The sequence below is a fragment of the Lepidochelys kempii genome, chromosome 9, assembly GCF_965140265.1.
Source record: "Lepidochelys kempii isolate rLepKem1 chromosome 9, rLepKem1.hap2, whole genome shotgun sequence".
NCBI classification, from domain to species: domain Eukaryota; kingdom Metazoa; phylum Chordata; order Testudines; family Cheloniidae; genus Lepidochelys; species Lepidochelys kempii.
In genome coordinates, this window is record NC_133264.1 from 6083500 (window position 1) to 6105286 (window position 21787).

Below are 21787 nucleotides of genomic sequence, written 5' to 3' on the forward strand. Positions count from 1 at the left end.
ACATAAGCTTTCGTGAGCTACAGCTCACTTCATCGGATGCATCCAGTGGACAATACAGTGGGGAGATTTATATACGTAGAGAACATGAAACAATGAGTGTTACCATACACACTGTAAGGAGAAAAGGAGTACTTGTGGCACCTTAGAGACTAACCAATTTATTTGAGCATGAGCTTTCGTGAGCTACAGCTCACTTCATCGGATGCATACCGTGGAAACTGCAGAAGACATTATATACACACACAGAGACCATGAAACAATACCTCCTCCCACCCCACTGTCCTGCTGGTAATAGCTTATCTAAAGTGATCATCAAGTTGGGCCATTTCCAGCACAAATCCAGGTTCTCTCACCCTCCGCCCCCCCACAAACTCACTCTCCTGCTGGTAATAGCCCATCCAAAGTGACCACAGCTCACTTCATCGGATGCTCAAATTAATTTGTTATTCTCTAAGGTGCCACAAGTACTCCTTTTCTTTTTGCGAATACAGACTAACATGGCTGCTACTCTGAAAACTGAAATGAATAGTGCACTTGTGCTTTGCATCTGAATTGGGCTTGGTACAGTAAGAATAATACTGTTGGTAAGATCCTGTAGAATAACAGTGTAGTTTCTGGCTTAGTCTTATAGCAATAGTTATTTAACTTTATTTATTTTAAATTGTATAGTACGATCATTGTCCACTGCATGCAAGTGACTGTGCCAAACCAGTAACAGATCACTGTTCCATGGAAGTTATAGTGTAGAGACATGAGGCTATTGCCCAGAATAAACATGGGTGTTTGGATGTTATAGCTGAAAACTGAATAGATGAGTTTTTATAGCTTTCTTGAAAGCAGTGAGGGTGGTGAGCAGTGTGCTAGGTGTACAATGACTGGGAGCCTCTTTCAGATCTATGGAAGAGGCATGATCAAAGATCTGAAGTCTGGAGTGGGTGAAAGAGATGAAGGGTGAGGTTAGCAATTAGCAGAATATAGGGCTCATCAGGAAGTATAGGAAGAGAGGAAGGCAGAGAGAGAGGCAGGTGCAGAGTTAGGGAGAGCTTTGAAGTCAACGAGAAGTTTGAATATTTGGAAGAAGGGAAGCCAATGTAAAGATTCTAGAATGTGGGAGACCTGGGCAAAGCCAGCAAGAAAGGAAAAAATTAATGATTGAACCTGGTTTTTGCTATTGAGGTATTTGTTGCCTGAACACTTTTCAGGAGAGAAAAAAAGAGTTCAGGGAAAAAATTAATGGTTATTTTTTTCTTAGTCTGCAATCATGATTTCCTGTCCCTGATAGTTAAAAGCTCAGTTCTCAGTCTAAATCCCATTTCTGTTTGGGGAGAATCAATTGGGATCATGTTTTGAACGACCCGTTTATTTTAAGAATAAAAAATTGGTAGGAGTTGGAGGGAGATAGCATAGGCTTGCTTCCTGGCTGCTATTTCTGGTAAATCAATAAGGTATTGAAATTTACAAGAATCCTATATGTGGAGTAGGATTGTATAAGATTCATTCCCCTACCTGGTCTCCCCGCCAGGAAGGGCATGGGCAGGCTGTATAGTGCATACATCAATGATAAAGGATACATTGTTAAGTGTCATAGTGATTTAATATTTTGATCAAGAAGCTTATACACACTTATATGCTGTTTTAAAGGATACATTTGCTTTACGTTTGCAGTCAGTCTTTAAGTCTTTACCTAATAACTAAAACCATAAGCTAGAACCATGCCTTTTCTTTTCACAATATTGTTTTGGGACTAAGTTACATTTTCTGTTGCAATGCATAAAAGTTCATCCCGGATAACAAGCTTCTTGTTTTGCAGCTGGAATTATTTCTCTTCTGGATGAAGAAGAGCCACAGCTAAAGGTAAGCTTGAAAATGTTGATTAGACCTGAGAGCAACAAACCACAAGCTGAAACTTTGTACCTGTTTTTTTTACAATAGAAACAGGCAGATTCTAGCAACCATAGTAGCCAGAAAAGGACAGGTAGCATTCAAGCTGCATCCAGTCAAAAGGATTCATTGCCAGAAGCCTGAGATGCACAGGCAATTCATGTGAAATTCAGCTAACTGCAGCCAACCTCTTCTTTTAATGCCCAGGATGTCTTCAGGTTCCAACATGGGTCATGCTGGGATCTCTAGTTTCTGGAGGCTCTGCCTCTCTGATGATGGCAGGAGTTTGTAGGCTGCATATGGTCCAGGGGTTGCACTTTGGATGTTCTTTTACTCTGTATTTTACTGTTTGAGTCAGAGTTAATCTCTTTTCACATGTCTCTAACATAATTTGGGAGAGGGAGAAACCAAAATAATCTAACCTCCATATAGTCTTCTAAAAATGTTTAGTAACCCTAGTGGAGGGAGAAAAAAATAACCATGGAGACCTTACAGTTTATAAAATATGCATATAGACTAAAAAGCAACAGAGGCCCTCTGAACCCAACAAACAACCCAAATCAGCATAACAAAGAGGCAGTTGGCAGGTTGATCGCATCACCTTGCTCACAGGGTGTAATCCGGGTGACCTGTATTCCCTATGGGATATGTTTTCCAAAATAGGCTGCTTTAGCCAACCTGCAAGAAAACAGGGACAAAGACAGCTGTGAGTCAGTTCTGAAGACTCCAAGCATTTTAAGGAATCTCAGTAAATAAATCAGTTTGGCCCAGTGCTGCTCCCAGTGAAGTTGGGGGGAAGCAGATCAGGGTTCCATAGCCCCACCTATAAAATGGGGATAAAGAACCCTACATTTCCCCCAGGGGAGTCATAAGAATAAATTGTTTGTGAGGATTGCTCTGTAAGCCGTGGTGTTGGTGGCTGTGAGATCTTATTGTAGGATGCAGTCAGGAGGAGAAAAATAGAATGGATGCAACTCTTTAACAATTAAACTTCTATTACTTTCCATAGGAGTTCGCTCTTCACAAACTGAATGCTGTTGTCAATGACTTTTGGGCAGAAATCTCTGAGTCAGTGGATAAAATGTAAGAGAAGAAATCTATTTTTGGAAGGGTGGGTGCTCAAATAGAACATGGAATGTAATGCATTTGCCTTTCCTCTGGCTGCTTGATCCTGGTTAATGTAGCAGTTATCTCCCCATTTTCCAAAAAGTGTTAATTTTAGCTGGATTTGGTTTGAGAATCTATTCTCCCAAAGTTGCTGGTGAGGTTGAAAAATTTCAGTTGGCCTATGCCTTTGGGAGGAGCTTTGCATGCTCAACTGATTGTCTTTTCTCTGACCTTTTCAGTGAAGTTCTCTATGAAGATGAGGGCTTCCGGAGTCGCCAGTTTGCTGCCTTGGTGGCTTCCAAAGTGTTTTATCACCTGGGAGCCTTTGAGGAGTCTCTGAACTATGCCTTGGGAGCAGGCGATCTCTTCAATGTCAATGACAATTCAGAATATGTGGAGACTATCATTGGTAATTGACAGTGGCTCTAAATAGAAAGCCCACTAGTTGGTAAAACTACTATTACTTGAGATCCCATTTGCCTTTACTGCTGTCCTCCAAATTCCCTGATCTCTGTGTAGAATTAGCTAACCAGATGCTGCAGCTGCTTTTTCCAGCTTAGTATTTCTTGACTTTCACTGTTTATAATTTTGTCTAGATTGAAGAACCGGCTTACCTAGGTGCTGTTATAATGCAAATAAATACTGTGCATCTGGGAAGTCTCCTGCTGTTGTACCCTCCCCAGAATCTCCTATTTGAAACAGTCATGTAAAACATGTATGTGCCTTCAGCACTGAAATCAAGACTTTGGGGCAAATAAGTCTTCCCCCAGTAAACAGCACTAGTGACCACCCAAGTGATTTCCATGTCTCTTGCTACTTGTGTTCCCATGTGTAACTAAGGGAACTATTAAGTAGGTTGATAGTGGGATGTAAATGACTTGATAATTTAACCCTAGACTGTGGTCATGCAGTGGGCCAAGTAACTTTAATTTAATGACAGGTTTCAGAGTAACAGCCGTGTTAGTCTGTATTCGCAAAAAGAAAAGGAGTACTTGTGGCACCTTAGAGACTAACAAATTTATTTGAGCATAAGCTTTTGTGCATTAGAATGCATCTGATGAAGTGAGCTGTAGCTCACGAAAGCTTATGCTCAAATAAATTTGTTAGTCTCTAAGGTGCCACAAGTACTCCTTTTCTTTTTAATGTAATGGATTTAGACAAGACAAAGGTGATGTTAAATGCCTGTATATGTAGACATGCATCTTCTTGGAGGGTTCTTATTTTTCTCCCCAAACCCTAGTCGTCAGATTTTCAACTGTCTTATACTACTTTTAAAGCTGTGTGTGTCTAGGAAACTGAAGGTGATTGTTCTTTATGTTCCATCTCAGCAAAATGTATTGACCACTACACCAAGCAGTGTGTGGAGAATGCAGAACTGGCCGAAGTGGAGAAGAAACCTGTCGACGAAAGGCTGGAAGGGATTGTTAACAAGATGTTCCAGCGGTGTTTGGATGATCACAAGTACAAGCAGGCCATTGGGATTGCACTAGAGACCCGCAGGCTGGATGTCTTTGAGAAAACCATACTGGAATCGGTAGGTTGAGTATTCACATGCAGGGTTTAACTTTCCCCTTCAGGGTTTGGATCAAGAAAAGAGAGGTTCAAGTGACTGTAAAACTACAGATTTTGTTGGGGGCAAAATAAGAAAGTGACGCTCATTGGGAAAATGTGTTTGGTGAAACCCAGTGATTCAACTTGAATGATGATTTTTACCTTGTCATGTCTTGTTTATTTTCTCTGTTGCCCCTTTTTAATATTTAAAGGGGCACTTAATGTACTGTGGTGGATAAGCATCATACAGATACATTTCAGTTCTAGTGAAGTTTTAACTTAAAAAATAATTTGTAACTTTTTTCGTGAACAAATCTGAGGAATGAAGTGTGTGTGGGCAATAATTAAACCACCTCTTCCCCCAAAAAGGTGTTCACCAGGAAGTGCAAGACCCTCTCTTTGTTTAAAGCTATGTATAACCTACCTGTTGTAACTGTGGACGTTCTGATTATCCACATAAATGACCCATCCGTTTTTGAATCTTGCAGAGCTCTTGAACTCCATGTTGTCTTGCAGGAGTGGGACACACAGGTTGATCATGCATTATTCAAAAAAAGTATTTCTTTTTATCTACTTTAAATTTGTAGCCTTTCCATTTCAGTGAATGTACCCTAGTTTTTGAAATATGAGAGAAGGTAGCTAGGAGTGCCCAACTTACCTTCTCTATTCCATTTGTTGTTCTGTATACCTCTGTCATGTCCCACCTTACTAATCTCCGTCTCTTAAGCTAAATGGTCCTGATCTTTTCAGTTCTCATATAGAAGTTTTTTTCACACATATCAGAGCTGAATAGACCTTTCTCTTCTCAATCTCCTGCATGAAGTATGTGTATAAGAGGAATTCTTTGACTGGATGGTCCATTTTGTTAACCTTTGTATGTTGAACACCTGCATTTCCCTGGGTTGAGTATCTGATGGTCAGGAAAAAGTGTGTGGGACAGAAGATTAAGTATTGAGCTCTCAAGGTACATTTGTGCTTATGTTTGAGGCTTTAATCTGGAGTGAATTTGCGTCTTTCCATGAGTGTTGTTCCTTGGTGGTGGCGTATGCTTGTTTTGGTTATAAATGGTCTTCTCTTTGGGTCACGTTTGTATGCATGTGGTCTTTGAGTTTTTATGAGAGAGAAAAATAAGAGACCAGATGTCAAGCATAAAAGAAATTACGTGTAAATGGTTTTATTCCTTAACCTTGATTTTTGACAAGGTGTTACAAAATCTGGACTGTGTCTTTTCCTTCAATTTCAGAATGATGTTCCTGGAATGCTAGCCTACAGCTTAAAGCTCTGCATGTCTCTGATGCAGAATAAGCAGTTCCGTAATAAAGTGCTGCGAGTTCTGGTTAAAATCTACATGAACCTGGAGAAACCAGACTTCATCAACGTGTGCCAGGTAATGCTATGTAGCTCTGCTCTTCATAAACTCTTTGCTTAATAAAAATTACTGTCTTCCAGGTGTATCTATCTCAATTCCCACATGGGCTTTGATCATATTTAGTTAAACAAATGAAATTCAGTTTCCTGGGGGAGGCGGGGGAGGCTAAATATGTATCGAATGGAGGTCGATATTAAAGATGGACTCTGATATCTCATACTCGGTCATGCTCGTTCTTTTGAAACGAAGCTTGGTCTAAAACAAGCCTTTCAGCAAAATGGTACAAGTTCATTTGGTAAAACCTTTCAGTCTTGCTCTAGTATTAGTACGAGATTACACCATCATTTCAAGTAATGAAGTGGATGTACTGTAGGTTATGCCCCATACATCTTCAGAAGATGCTGTTATACATAGGGGGGGGAAAAATTCTTAAGAAGGTTCTCTGACAGTAATTGTGTTTAAAATGAGACTAAGGAAAATATTAAGTACTTACAATAACTGTTGTAAGATTATTAGTATTTGCCCTGGGTGGGGGAGACGTCTGTCCCAGGGAAACAGTACAGAAATTAGTATGGGGAATTGATGCCTGTTCTTTCCTCTTGCAGTGTTTTCTACCTGGTGGATTTATCTTCATTTTATTTTTTTCAGTGCCTGATTTTCCTGGATGACCCCCAGGCTGTAAGTGACATCTTGGAAAAGCTGGTGAAGGAAGACAATCTTCTCATGGCTTATCAGATCTGCTTTGATCTGTATGAAAGTGCCAGCCAGCAGTTCTTGTCTTCTGTGATCCAGAATCTTCACACTGTTGGCACCCCTATTGCCTCTGTGCCTGGATCAACCAACACTGGGACTGTCCCTGGACCTGAGAAAGACAGGTGGGGATGTTGGCTTGTGTAGAAATATAATTGTCATGTTCGGTTAGAATACAATTGTATTTTAGTAAATTAAATTACGCAGGAACATTGGAAGAGCATGCATCAGTATTCTTAGACTTTGGGAAATGTATGGCCCAGGGAATAGTAATATGTAAGTCCCTTAGTTTTCAGTTTTTCTTTTGTTTACAATTTCCTGGGGATTTTGTGGCATTTATTACAAAATTTTTAAAAGGTGAAAATTGCTGAAAACAAATTGATGAGACGGTTTTCTGGGTAAATATCGGGGTTAATACTGAGGAATGGGAGAACAGAAAAAAGCAACAGAGAAAAGCCAAGAGTATTGAAAGTAAAAGCAGTTTGATGCTGTGGTAGTTTATTTCATGAACAGTATTTAGTTGCATAATATGTAGCGCTATTAGATGGTACCTGAACCTATTGGAGCCCAGAGGTACTTTAACAGAGAGAATTTAATTACACTTAAACTAATTGTTTATTGACATAAAAACATCTTACCTAATGTGCTATATTGGATTTTCTTAGCATAATCAGTATTTTCATGTACTTCGGTGGTCTACAGTTTGGGTGAAAATTGTTCAAAACTGAATAATAACTTTTGTAAAACCTGGGAAATTTTCAGTAAAAACCAGAAATGAAGGGCCTTATTATTACTGATATGATACAAAGCCTTTCACCTCTTGTACAAAGCTCACTAGTTCAAATTCAGCCTAGATCTCTGTTACAAGAAGATTACGACCGTCTGGGGACTGTTCAGCAATCTGTATCACACGATCTTAGTGGCCAGATATCCACATTATACAAGGCACGCCCAGAATTGGTGCTAATTGGTCGCCACATTTCATCTCCTCTTTGGTCCCTCACAAGTAGTCCGCGTGGCACAAAGAATGAACTACCCTCTCGTTCCTAGAGGTGGACCTCTCTAGGTTAAGATGGAGGCATGTGGATACAGCCTTGTGGGGGAAGCTTGTAGCGCTGCTGTTCTTGCTGTGCCTGTTCTTTAGCCTCTGGAGCTGCCAGACAAGCACCCACATCTAATTAAATAGCATTTAATGGGGACTGTAGTCCAAACCAAGCCTACCAAAACACAAGGGCCTATGGAAATGTAGGAAACTGGTTCCAAACACCTTTGTTTCTTCAGTCAAGAGTGCGTATGTAGCAGGTAGATGTTCCCCTGTTGTGATGTTCTACAGTAAGGGGGAATATGTACCCACAAAGCAATTTATAAATCAGCCTGTGCAACGTCTGACCTCAGTTAGTCCTCTCTGAGCACTGCCTCTGTAGATTGCATTGTAGGGGTCAGCAGGCAGCAGCCCTCTCCCTTGAGCACTGGAAATGCACTTTTTGATCATTCGGAGAAACCTGGACAGATTCCTCTCCCCACATCTTGTTGTAGCATTGGCAGAGCCTTATGCTTCTGTAGGTGCTGTTGCTTGGATGAGATGTGAAATAATTATCCCCTCCAACTTGCTTATACTGCCCATCCAGTCGTGTCGGTGAGAGAGATGGATGATGCCTGAAGTGTTCTGGCTGGCATGGCACTCCCCAGGAGAGACCGGAAAACTGCCTGTGTTTATTTTACAATGTCAGGCAGAGGGAGTCTGTACAGTATATTCGGCTATAGCGATAAATGGAACGTTTCCATGCACTACGCAAGTCTGTCAGGGCCTTGCGTCAGTGCTAGCTTAATGGCTTGGATTGCTTTCCCATTCGTCGCTACGTCCATCCTTACTGACAGTGGTGGCCCCATGGCTTTTGAGGATGGAGGTAATTCCCTTGCTATGTCTCGCTCCCAAACACGTTTCCACCAGTGGCTTTCCCTCATGTCTCCCCTGCCTCTCAGTCCATACAAGCTTCTCTAGTCGCTGCACTTTCCAGCCACGGTGGGGGCCAGGATTCTCTCAGTCTTTTATCCCTAACTCCCCTCTAACTCAGATTGCAGAGGGGGCTGCTATACCTGTGTGTGTCAGCCCTGGGCCGTGCCCAAGGTCTCTTATCCCCGGAGCTTACCTTCACACCCCAGTCTCCTGTGACAGGGCGCCACATGCAGCTGTTGCCAGAGCATGTGGCAGTCATGAGATGTGAACTGGGTTGTATTTTTTGTTTCATTTCAGTGACACTATGGAAACAGAAGAGAAGCCAAGTAGCACTTGTGCTGCGAAGTCTGCAGAATCTGTGAGTGCCACTCTGTGAAATCAAATGTGCTGTGTTCAGCTCTCCATACACGTTTTGCTTAGATCCCTTCCTTTTCTTCCCTGTCACAAGGTGGGATGATCCTCTAAGGGAGTTGGGCGTACCCCTATCTGTGATTAAATTAGCTTCCTCCTAAGTCAGAGGTGGGCAAACTACGGCCCGAGGGCCGCATCCGGCCCATCAGACGTTTTAATCCGGCCCTTGAGCTCCTGCCAGGAAGCAGGGTTGGGGGCTTGCTTCACGCGGTTCCTGGGAAGCAGTGGCATGTCCCTGCTTCGGCTCCTATGCATAGGAGCAGCCAGGGGGGTCTGCACGCTGCCCCTGCCCCAAGTGTCGCCCCTGCAGCTGCTATTGGCTAACAAACGGGGCCAATGGGAGATGCAGGGACAGCGCCTGCAAACAGGGCAGCTCGCAAAGCCGCCTGGCCGCGCATCCGTGTAGGAGCCAGAGGTGGGACGTGCTTCCGGGAAGGGCTGCTTCCGGGAGCTGGTTGAAGTAAACGTTGCCCGGAGCCTGCACCCCGACTCCTTCCCATGCCCCAACACCTTGCCCCAGCCCTGATCCCCCTCCTGCCCTCTGAACCCCTCAGTCCCACCTTCCTGCACCCCGGAGCCCACCCCCCAGCTGGAGCCCTCACTCCGCCACCTGCACCCCAACTCCCTGCCCCAGTCTGGATGCCCCAGCCGGAGCCCTCACACCCTCCCGCACCCCAATCTCCAATTTTGTGAGCATTCATGGCCCACCATCCAATTTCCATACCCAGATGTGGCCCTCAGGCCAAAAAATTTGCCCAACCCTATCCTAAGTGATAGGTTTGAAGCTAGGGGTCAGATGATAGTCTGAAGATAAAAGGTCAGTAAGCAGCTGAGAGAGAGAAAACTGTAGGAAGCAGGTAGGCTTCTGCAGGGGACTCTGGGTCAGGAGAAGGGGCCAGGTAGAAGGACCTGGTTTATCTGTTTGATTAGGACTGTATTAGTACTGAGGAAATTAACTCCTCCCCAAAGAAAAGCACTGAAATTCTGCTGCTGTTGAGCACTTCATTCTGATGCACTGCCTGGTGAATTGGCCCACTGCCCCACAAGTCGTTCAGTAACAATTTTCCTGACTGAGAGAGCTTGGACATTGCTTTTGGAACGCCAGAAGGAGTTGCTAGAGTAATACAAGGCGCTCATGTTCCCTGGGGGCTGTACCCTTTGCCTCTGCAGTGCTTACAGCCCACAGTGAAGGACAGAGCTTGGTGCTTGAGTTCTGATCCCTGCTTGGGAATAGTGCACATTGTGCTTTTGCTGCTCTACTTGGCTTGCTCATTAGATTTTCTGTTGTGTAAAGCTTGCTCTCTCTCAGGTACGTTCGAAGTAAATATGCGTACACCCTAAGCAGCAAATGTAGTAGCCTGCTGTATATCTTCTGGGGCTGGTGAAGGGAAATAAATAAAATGCTACCCAAAGGTAATGCACACGTGGACTAGTCATGGGAATCTTTGAGATTGTCTTGTAGATGTAAGTTGAGGTATTTGCTGAAACTAGGTTCAGGCAAAGAAACAACAGGGTGGAAGTCCTTACCTTGTCAAGAGCCTTTGAGCAGTGCACTCCGGGGCAGGGTGTCTTGAATTAGTTTCTGTTACCTGAACACCACTGGGTGTGACAAGGGGAAAGCATGCATAAGCAGTCTTTGTGGCCTGAAGCATTCCTGAGTTTAATCTGCCCCAGATCAGAAAAGAAATAATTGAGGAGATTAGTTGAAGGGCTAACCTAGCTGTACTCCGTGGGTCTCTTTAGCATAAAGCTGCTACAAAGAGACCTGATGTACTTTCCACCCTCTGCGACAGAGCACCAAGCAGAGACTTACCCTGCAGAAGTTACCTAGGGCTGTGGGGACGGGTTATTCTGGCAGAGCACTGGAAACACACAGGCAGTGGAAATACAGCCGTGAATGGTAAATTGTTTCAAAAGTCATAACACTGAGTTCTCCCTCCCCAGCCATTGTAAATCAGAGCAGGGTGGCTTTAGCACATCTGTTTCCATTGACCTTCCGCATTGAATTAAGGTGTGTTCGGAGCAGTTCTAGCCACATCATGAGGTGCAGCCTGTGATGCCCAAAGTGTTGCTGCTTTGAGTCCTTCCCCAGTATAATATCCAAGGAAGTATAAGCATAGTGTGAATATAGGTGACTGTCTCTTGGGGGAGAGTCTTTTCTCATCTGTTGAAGGTATGAGAGACCAAACAAAGCAGCAATGTTGAACCTTTTTGGCATTTGGTAGCAGTCTTCTCGCAATACCTTCCATTCAGTTCAGTGGCTGCATTTAATCTTAGGGGGTCTGTCCCCTACATAGAGGCACTCCCATTAATGTTTCTGGGAGCTGGGTTATATGCATTGCGGGAAGAATTAATGCCCTTCTCTCTTCCCAGAGGTGCTGGTCTCTGAAGCGCGTGACGGGGCGTGAACTGTTAAATATGCCCATCTATTAGCTCTCTCCTGGGCCAGTGTTTTCGCAGAGCTTGATCCTGGGGGAATGCAGGGATTCTGATGACCTGTTTTTTTTGTCTTTGTTGTTCGTGTGTGAAGAACCCAGAGCCTAAGGACCAGATTTCAAAAATGATTAAAATTTTAAGTGGTGAAATGGCTATTGAGTTACACCTGCAGTTTTTAATACGAAACAACAATACAGACCTGATGATTCTCAAAAACACAAAGGTAAGAGACCTTGGATTGTCTTTTTCTTTCTGGAATCATCACAGATTTTCTGGTGACTGTGTTTCCTTACTGAACGTAGTCTCCTCCTTGAAGCAGTAGGCTTTAGCAAGACCTGTATGTCTCTTGGAGGAGTCTGTTTATTCTGTCTCTCTCTTTCCAAGGATTTAATTTAGTATATTGATCAGACCACATTGGTTTTAAAACTTGAAACTCCAAGGCTAAAGGAGGCTGCTTGTTCCCACCGTCTGGCCCAAACCGATCAGCCCCCGGCGTGTGGCCCAGGGAATCTTGAGGTGTGGCTTGTAGGCACCTTTCGCTGTATCTGTGGGTTGAAGATAAAGCTGCTCAATTACAGTATTTTAATGCAGGGAATAAACTGAATGTATTGGGGACCTCGCGTACTTTCTATCCCACTAGGGAAGATACTAATGAGAGAGACAGTGCACATAAATTTACACACACACACACACACACAGTAGGTGCAGCCCATGGGCTCATGGCAAGCTTTCTCCCTTCTGTCCTTTAAATCAAGTGATTATTGTAAATCACAAGAGAGAGATTATTTGAATCTGAAATGTAACCTCTGTCCTCAGCAGGAGGTGGTGTGAAACTGTTGCTGTAAGCAGGAACACATCTGTTGGGAGGTTCCATTTTAAATGCACTGGAAATGCATAAAACTCTTTTGAGTAGTGATTCAGCGTAACCTTCTAGGAAGGGCTTGAAATTGCTGTCAGCAGCACCTACGGTGTAGCAGTAGGTTCCTGGAGTTCCTGGCTATTTAAGAGGGTTCTCTTCTCATTTTGTGCTGTTGCTTCGTTCCAGAAGTTTACAGCAAGGACTTGTCTGCACTAGATGAATTGGGTTGAGATTAGATAGGTATGTATTAACAAGCAATACATCCCCATCAGGAAAAAGATCATGGTTAGGTTGGGGTTAGTTAATACAACTTTAATTGTGACTTATTTTTCTAGTACAAGTGCAGAGTGAGCAGAGCTTTGCGTCTTAGTTGTGAATCTTCTTTGCTGCAACCTGGTGTCTGTTTCTTGCATCTTGGTGATTGATACTTGCCTATTTTGCTCTTCCAGGATGCAGTGCGGAACTCTGTATGCCACACAGCAACGGTTATAGCAAACTCCTTTATGCACTGTGGGACAACCAGTGACCAGTTCCTTCGGTAAATATATTGCAAAGAAGTCCAGTTAGCATTCAGAGAGCTAGAATACTATGTTCAGTATGGTTCACCGTGTCTCTGAAAAGACATTGCAGAACTAGAGGAAGATCAGCAAAGTGATGATAATGATCAGGGGCTTGGAAAAGCTGTCAGATGAAGAGTGTGAAAAGGTTAAAATTGTTTCCCTTAGAAAGGAGATGGATAAGCAGAGAGGTGATAAGTGTATGAGATAACGAAAGGCCTAAAGAAGGGAGATTGGGAGCTTCTGATCTCCTGTCTCATAATGCAAGAGCAAGGGGACATTCAATGAATTTAAAAGGTGGGAAATTCAAAACCAATAGAAGGAAATATCTTTTCCCACTTCATGTAATTAGACTGTGGAACTCACTGCCACAGAAAATCATTGTGGCAAAGAATTTAGCAAGATTCAAAAAGGCCCTGGATATTTACATGGATATCTAGACTATCCAGAGTTTCTATACATAAATATAATTTTGAAAGTGATATTAAACCTTGTGCTTTATGGTTTAAACCACTCTCTGACTATTGGAGATCAAGATGAGACCAAGTGTGAGGGTCAGATTGTCTCACATCAGCCTGTTTGTGGAATTCTTACATCTCTGAAGCATCTGGGTCTGGCCTCTGTCAGAGATGGAATTCTGCTCCAGATGGACACTAGTCTAATCTAGCCTGGCAGTTCCCGTTTTCCTGTGAATAGAAGCTGGCTTGCTGATGAGCTAGTGACACTCAAGAGGTCAAAGGTGGGGACTGAACCCACTGCGGGAGGTGCAGAAAGAAAATGACTGATCAAATCCCTGCAGCTGAGCTGGGAACAGTGCTGATGGGCTGCATGATGAGCAATATCCAGCTCTCTGGAAGGATTGCTCAGCCTGCAGCCAGGTCTTTGAATATGTTGAAGTAGTAGATTTATGTAGTTCTGTATTGTCACTTAATGCTGCTGTTCAGGACGGTGATTTCCAATGTTCAGCGGCTGAGCTGGGACCAGCCAGAAATCAGGGCAGCTCTAGGCAGCGAAGCATGGAAACAGCCCCTCCCGTCTCCAACACGTGCCGGTTTTGACAGCAGTTTTTCCTGATGAAATATGTCGTTGGGTGTTATAGAAACTATATTTAACCCCTGACTTTCCTCCTTCCAGAGATAATTTGGAGTGGCTGGCCAGAGCCACTAATTGGGCTAAGTTTACTGCTACTGCCAGCCTGGGTGTCATACATAAGGTAATGCTGCCTTCCTTCCTGTGTGCCTCAATGTAAACTCTTGCCATGCCAATGCTGAGACTGTTTGTTTGTTTTTTTGTTTTGGAACGGAGTGGGGATTCTGGGTTATACACTAAGGTCCTGGTCATGCTCCAACTCATAACCAAGTTTGTAACCAGTCACTGATAAGGTTGACTTAAATGTGGTTTGTCTCCTTGCATGGCCCGATTATAACTTGGCTGGAACCAAAGCAGCTAATGGTGCCTGACCCACGCCAGAGCCCTTGGCTGGCCCCTGGCTGTCCTTCTGTGAACGGCTTGGTCCTTTTTTTATTTGCAGTGCAACCCAGACACTTTAACCATGTTGGTGTAATCGGTTTGGCTGAACCTTAGGTCATCTCGGAGTGCATTGTCCCATGTGCATACCTTTTGTGTATGTTCTCCAGGCACTTGATTCTTACGGAGGCACCTCACCATAGAAGAGCTGCCTAGACTTTCCCCAGATTTACTGGTACAAACATAGCTAGGGAGCCTGTGGACATGCAAACGTGTCTCTGATGGCAGAACAGTTGCTGTGTGGACACAAACTGCACAGTGTAACCTACAACCAATCTAGGTGATTTGGCCTCTAGCTGGTTACAAAACCACTGTTAAAACTTGTGCTGTGGACAGGACAGAATGTTTTAACAGGCATCTCCAAATATCATAAACTGGACATCTAATTTTTAAGAAACATCAAATACACGTGGCAGCTTCTTAATCATAGAGATGTGCGAAGACTCAGCTGATTTCCAGTTATTTTTTTTATGAAAGTACACATGCATCTAGCAGAACATGCACTGGGCTCATCAAGGGCATGTAGTGTAATTGTGGTCAGAAGAGTGTTGGAGAAATATGGCTTAAAGGGAAGAACCTTCAACTGACTTACCAAAATCTAAGTGCACAGAAGAAGAATAAAGTGAATGAGCAGATGATTTAAAGAATTTACAAAGACCATTTGGATGGAAGGGACCTGTGAATACTAAACCTGTGAAGTGGATTTAATTCTCTAATCCATTTCTGATAGGTCACATCTAGCCTTGAATATGTGCAGTGAAGCTGTGATCTAGACAAATATTTGTCCAGCTTAATTAAAATGGAGGGGTCTCTTTTTGCTACTGTACAGTAAGAGAGACCACTCTTCTGCCCTCCTTTGCATCAGTTGGATGGTGGCTTCCACTTACCTAAATTAAATGTCTGTGGTTTTATCACTTTATTTTGTGGCTTCATAATGTTACTGAGCTTCGTACGATGATATGTTCTGGAGGAGCATTGATGGTGGCTGACCTTGCCGATTTAGTGGTGGGAAAGGAGGGTTAAAGCCAATCTAAAATAGTGGGAAACCATTGTAATTGCTTTGTGGGGCTAGAACCTTTAATTAAAGCATCCTGATTATTTGGCCAAATATGGTTCCTGGGCCAAAGTTGTTTGCATTGGCTTTGGATAGCAATCATGTGACCAGAGTGTAGTCACATGCCTCTGTGTGAATAAGTAGCTCAGAAGTGCAGAGAACACAGCATTAAAAGATTGAACATGCTGGGGTTGTGTTAGATCACAGCATGGAAATTGGTGGCTAAAGCAGATGTTTCCTACTAAGTGTTTAATTATGAAGACATTGTTACAATTTTTTAAGCACTGTTTTCTTTCTCCTCTTATTTTCCCCCTTTCCCCAACCCCTTTGGGCAATGAACTTGCAGGGTCATGAGAAGGAAGCTCTACAATTAATGGCAACATATTTACCCAAAGACACCTCTCCGGGCTCGGCCTATCAGGAGGGCGGAGGTCTCTATGCATTGGGTCTGATTCATGCTAATCACGGTGGTGACATCATTGACTATCTGCTGAACCAGTTGAAGAATGCCAGCAATGATGTGCGTACTAGATTTAACAATGAACCTAGTTGTGTTCTTGTACCCAAAGTGCGCTAGGTGCTTCACACAAACCAGGCCTTTGAGCGCTTACGCTTTAAAACAGATATGACACAACTAATGATGATCATAAACAGCCTGATAACAGGAGAAGGGCATGACTAAGACAATGGCTACAGCAAATAGCCTTAATGCCCTTCTTGTTAGTAATACAAGTGGGATTTTAGGATGGACCTGTATACTTGTTTCAAAATAAATGTCATCTACAGCATGACTTTATACCCATCCCTCCTTTGTTTTACGGTTGACTTACTGTATTATGCTGTGTTTTTGGCTCCAATTACCTACCAAAGGAATAAATTGCTGAAGCAACTGTGCTGCCAAACTATCTTATGTGTAAACAGAGCTTCAGCAAAGGTTTGCTCCTGACCGCTCCTGGGCTTCTGCAACACTGACCCTTCTGTTTGGAACAGCCTCCTAATTAATGTTTGCCCAGCACCTTCCTCCCTCTCTCTTAAGATAGATAATAAAACAGAAAGTATCATAATGCCACTATATAAATTCATGGTTCACCCATGTCTTGCATACTGTGTGCAGTTCTGGTCTCCTCATGTCAAAAAAGATGTAGTAGAATTGGAAAAGGTCCAGAGAAGGGCAACAGAAATGATTAGGATATGGAACAAATTCCATATGAGGAGAGATTAAAAGACTGGGACTGTTCAGGTTGGGAAAGAGATGACTAAAGTGGGGGGATAAGATAGAGGTCTATAAAATCATGACTGGTGTGGAGAAAGTGAATAAGGAAGTGTTACTTACCCCTTCACATAATACAAGACCAGGGTCACCGAATGAAATTAATAGGCAGCAAGTTTAAAACAAACAAAAGGATATACTACTTCACACAGCATACAGTTAATCTGTGGAACTCATTTCCACATGATGTAGTGAATGGCAAAAGCATAACTGGGTTCAGAAAAGAATTATATTAGTTTGTGTAGAATAGGTCTATCAATGGCTATTAACCAAGATGGTCAGGGATCAAACCCCATGCTCTGGGTGTTCCAAAACCTCTGGCTGCCAGATGCTGGGATTGGACAACAGGATGGATCACTTGATAATTGCCCTGTGCTTTTTATTCCCTTTGAAGTATCTGGCATTGGCCACTGTTAGAAGACAGGATACTGGGTTAGATAGACCATTGGTATTGCCCAGTATGGCCATTCTTATGTTCTTTGAGGGTATCTCCTAAGTTTCCCACTAGGTCTGTGAATCATTCTAGCTGGAAAGATCATGCTCATTTTGGGCTTTATTTTATATCGTATTGCTCCTTTTGCCTTCAGAGAATACCTGTATAAATTTCCATTCAGGGTGTATTGGTGCAACACATTTTGCCCATTGCCTATCTCTGTAGAATTGTGGCCCTATTTAAATAAGTCCTTGGGAAGAGTGCTAAAAATAAAGCATCAGAAAATCTGTTCTAGTGGGCTTGTAGCACCCCTTACTGAGCAGATCTATGGGCTGGCTTTGGGAATATAGCTGTTGTCTTGATCAGAGACAGCGATTGGCTGGGGCTGGCTGGAAAGGTAAAATTGGGATTTGTAACTAGGGGGCAACAGTTCATTTGAGTTTTTGGGGGGTAGGGCCATACACTAATGGTTTCCAGCTTAAAGCTCTGGCTTCTTCAGCTGAAGTAGACATGTTCCCATTGTAATACATTGAGCAGTAAGGAAAATGGTTGTGCTTTTTTGCAGATTGTCCGACATGGTGGTAGCCTGGGTCTGGGTCTGGCTGCCATGGGGACTGCACGCCAGGATGTGTATGATTTGCTGAAAACAAACCTCTACCAGGACGATGCAGTGACAGGTAAAGATGCTGCTTCTAAAACAAAAATTTGAGACCTTGCTAGTAGTATAGACTATTTCCACGTTGCGTTTGCGACCCGTGCAACTCTGCCCTGGCCTTTCCATGACCTACAAGGGGCTTTTATTTTGTTGCAGTAATACCTGTGGGCCTGATTGTATTGGAGATTGTACAGACACCTAGCAAGAGACAGCCGCTGCCATAAGAAGATTAGCCTAAGAATTGCAGGGACTGTGATTCAGTGAGCTGATGCTTCTTTTTAGGGGGTCCTTTATTTCACTCATGGGGCCTCAAAGAAACTCTTCTACCCCACACTTTTTTTTAAACCTGTTTTGACCCCACATTCCTGCCAGATCTCATGATGACCCCTTTGGCTAAGAGAAGCTGAGTGGAGGGGCTCATGAAGGCCACTATTGCACTGGTTCAGGTTCACAGAAGAGCTTATGAGATGATCTGCATGTGTACTGGCATGAGAAACACATTGAACCTGGGAGGGCATAGCACTAACTCCAGGGCTCATGGGCTGGTGTCTAGTAACATGATACGGGCATACAATCCAATACACCTTCCATAGTGAGTCATTAAAATGAAGACACTGCTGCATTAACAATCTATCTTTTAAGTAGCTTTATTTCCCAGGGAGTGATTTTATTATACTGCTGTCTATTGGAGCTGCTATTGCGGCTCTGTGTAAACATCATCGGTATGCATTCGCAATTTTCCTTTAGAAGTGTCCTTCCTTCCTTCCTGTAGCTTTCGTGAGTGAGCAAACACCATGCTGAGCAGCAGGTCTGCTGGGCACAGTGTCTAGAAACTCTGTGTTGACCTGTATCTCAGTAGGATGAGAGGCTGCTGGGTATTGTGTTTACACAGGCATTGCTATATTAGTCTATTTTGGGAGCTCTGCATGCTTTACTGATTCCCTTTTGCTGCTGTGCAGGTGAAGCAGCTGGTCTGGCATTGGGTCTGGTAATGCTGGGATCTAAAAATGCTCAGGCTATTGAGGACATGGTTGGCTACGCACAGGAAACGCAGCATGAAAAGATCTTGCGGGGCCTGGCTGTTGGCATTGCTCTGGTGATGTATGGGAGGATGGAGGAAGCAGATGCCCTCATAGAGAGTCTCTGCAGAGATAAGGTAAGTGTGCCTGTGTTTTGATACTATCATGGTCTGTTTCAGAGATTTCCCCCTGCTCCCTTCTGAAATCTCCAGCTTTGGTTAGAATGACTGCTTTCACCAGAAAAGTTTTTCCAAATAACTGAATGTGTCGATGTACTTGTTGGGTGATGTGTGGCAGTGGTCAGTAAAGTTATTCTGAAAGGGTTGGACAGTTCACAGATCATGATACTTTTTGCCTCTAGGTCATTAGTGCCAAATGGCATTCCCACCTGATGGCTGTTCTGCGGCGTGTCCCATGCCTAGTAGACAGGTGCCCATAGCCCGTTGTCACCTTTGTTGGCAGCTTCAGAGCCCAGGAATTGAGGAGACTTGGAAACTGAACTTCTGAGTCCTAGCTGTGTCCGTAGAAATATAAATATTGAAACACTCTCTATCTTCCAGGATCCAATCCTCCGTCGTTCAGGAATGTACACTGTAGCTATGGCTTACTGCGGCTCAGGGAACAACAAGGCAATCAGACGTCTGCTGCATGTTGCTGTAAGTTCTGCAGAGCCTGGGGCAGGTAACGGGATAGCTGGCGTGGTGGCAGCAAATACGCAGTCCATTGACAGAACTCGGTAGCTGGAATGCTAATATTCTATTCTAAAACAGTGATGTAAAGGGAATAAGTGGCCTCTCTTTGCTTAATGGAAACACGAGGATTAGAAGTCCTAGGGTTTGCAAACATTAAAGCTAAGAGACATTCAGCAAGAAAATAAACAAACTCCAATATTGCTTAAAGCAACACTATTCTAAAAAGTAGAACACAGCAAGAGTACTTGCTAGCTGGGCCTAAGAGTTTCTTATCTGCTCCAGATAACCTTCATAATAATTTATTGTGCTGAGCAGAAACAGGGTAGCCTCTAAAATATGGAGGCCATCAGCTCTTTCTGACTAATAGGTCTGTGATTAAAAAAAAAATAGAACTTAAAACATGTCACAGTGTGGGAATGGTAGTTCTTTGTGAGTCTGTTTCAGCCAAGGATAAGTTACCTCGCTGAATGTAACTGTTCATTTTTCTATCTCTGTAATCCCAGGCCTATATCCCAGATCAAATTAAATGCATGAGCACTGACGCGAAAGGTTGGGGGTTTGAACCATTCTCTTAACATCTTGTTTCCTCCTTAATTAGGTGAGTGATGTCAATGATGATGTGAGGCGGGCTGCGGTTGAGTCACTTGGGTTCATTCTGTTCAGGTACAATTTCTAACTGCATCAGTCCTTCAATATGACTTGTCTGGGAGATTTTTTTTTTTTTTTTTGAAAACGTGTGCTCCATCCATCTCACTAACTGAATCAGTTGCTAACTAAATGGAAGCTGTAAACGGATAGAATAGAGGGAGAATGAAATCTAGGTCAGTAGTAGAACCCGTCTCCTGTGCATTTCATGGACCAGTGGATGTATTGGTATGTACTGGGATGAGATATAAATAGAAGGAAAAAGAGTCGTGCAATCTTGCATTGTGAGTGGTGGTGTGGTCCCTTGTGAGAAGTAATCTGAAACTGCACAGTGCCCTGTTATGGTGAATCTACACGTGGGCAATGACATTTTGGTGCAGAATGTATACTTTGAACACATCTTTTTAGTCAAAACCTTTGACTGATGTAGTATTTTGTATTTCCTCTAAGTGGCTTTGACTGAGCTGACTTTTGATTACCCTCCACACACTGGAGATGAAAGTTGCAATGTCTGTTCATGTTTTAAGGAGAAATTGGCTTCAATCTAATATGCGAAGTATGAAGAAAATAAAAATTGACCCTCTGAGCTGGTACCAACTCTTGGGCACTTTATAGGAAACATTGGATTTCACGTATGTAGCCTCTGGTTCGTTTTGTACAAGGAAATAGTGGATTAAAGTAAGTTTCTGAGACGCTCTAGCATGTAAAACTTCTGTGTCTTTAATTAAATTCGTATTGAAATTTTCCACAGCGAGTTGCCAAGTAGAGTTAAGCAAGTGAAGTCTAGTTACAGATTTAGGGAATGTGTCTGGTTTTATCAAATCATGGGTGGGTAACACTTGAACAGCAGTTTTGCTCAGTACATATTGGATAAAGTAACTTCTTTTTTTTTTTTTTTTTAAAGAAACCGCAGTCATTTATAGCAGTAGACTTCCTAAATAAATATTCAGCAGACAACTTAATGAGCTATTTAGGAGGTCTCCAGACATATGGCCCAATTGCCTGAACAGAGTGAGATGAAGTTGGAAAACTTGAATTCCTCATTCCATTTGCAAGATAAGTTAATTAAAAGTCGAATATACAGTCTCTTACTAGACACCCTTGAGATGACCCTTCCAAAACAAATGTGTCTGCCTGATGACTGCCTAAAACGTTGTTGGAAGCAGTTGCTTCTCTAGAACTAACTCTGAAGGTAGGAGATTGTTTTGAAAATCAGACTTGGTTAAAAATAGCCCCTACATTTGAAAACCACCTTTTAGTTATGCAGGCTGTAATGCCAAAATGGGACATGTACTTTCAAGTAAGTCTTTCATCTTCTGAAATTAGTAGGAGCAAATATTTTTTGGCCGTCTTCTCCTAATGTCAAATCACTCTCTCACCGATTCTGTGGGTAGCACTTTACAATGCCATAGGCATGTGTCTTTATTTATCAACTTGGGAAGATGGAAACTTGACTTGAAATTTTCATTCATATATTGACATGGGAGGCCAAGTTTCAGACTTGGACTGTCATTCTTGTATATTGGTACTGGTATCCCCTTCTAGGCCCCTAAATCCCACCTTTGCATGCCCAAGTCTAGAGAGTGGGTCTGCAGTCTGCACAACACATGGGAT

General features: G+C 43.0%; 1 protein-coding gene across 1 annotated transcript in view; it reads left to right on the forward strand.

Annotated features, from left to right (window-relative positions):
* Positions 1 to 21787, forward strand: part of PSMD1 (proteasome 26S subunit, non-ATPase 1) — a 126502-nt gene that overhangs the window by 1489 nt on the left and 103226 nt on the right. The window contains exons 2-16 of the mRNA XM_073359107.1: positions 1811 to 1854; positions 2891 to 2964; positions 3228 to 3397; positions 4317 to 4522; positions 5783 to 5926; positions 6557 to 6783; positions 8913 to 8973; positions 11557 to 11685; positions 12771 to 12859; positions 14013 to 14091; positions 15806 to 15979; positions 17728 to 17839; positions 18777 to 18973; positions 19397 to 19492; positions 20127 to 20191. Of these exons, the coding sequence (XP_073215208.1) occupies positions 1811 to 1854; positions 2891 to 2964; positions 3228 to 3397; positions 4317 to 4522; positions 5783 to 5926; positions 6557 to 6783; positions 8913 to 8973; positions 11557 to 11685; positions 12771 to 12859; positions 14013 to 14091; positions 15806 to 15979; positions 17728 to 17839; positions 18777 to 18973; positions 19397 to 19492; positions 20127 to 20191 (1867 nt within the window). The remainder of the gene's footprint in view (positions 1 to 1810; positions 1855 to 2890; positions 2965 to 3227; positions 3398 to 4316; positions 4523 to 5782; positions 5927 to 6556; positions 6784 to 8912; positions 8974 to 11556; positions 11686 to 12770; positions 12860 to 14012; positions 14092 to 15805; positions 15980 to 17727; positions 17840 to 18776; positions 18974 to 19396; positions 19493 to 20126; positions 20192 to 21787) is intronic.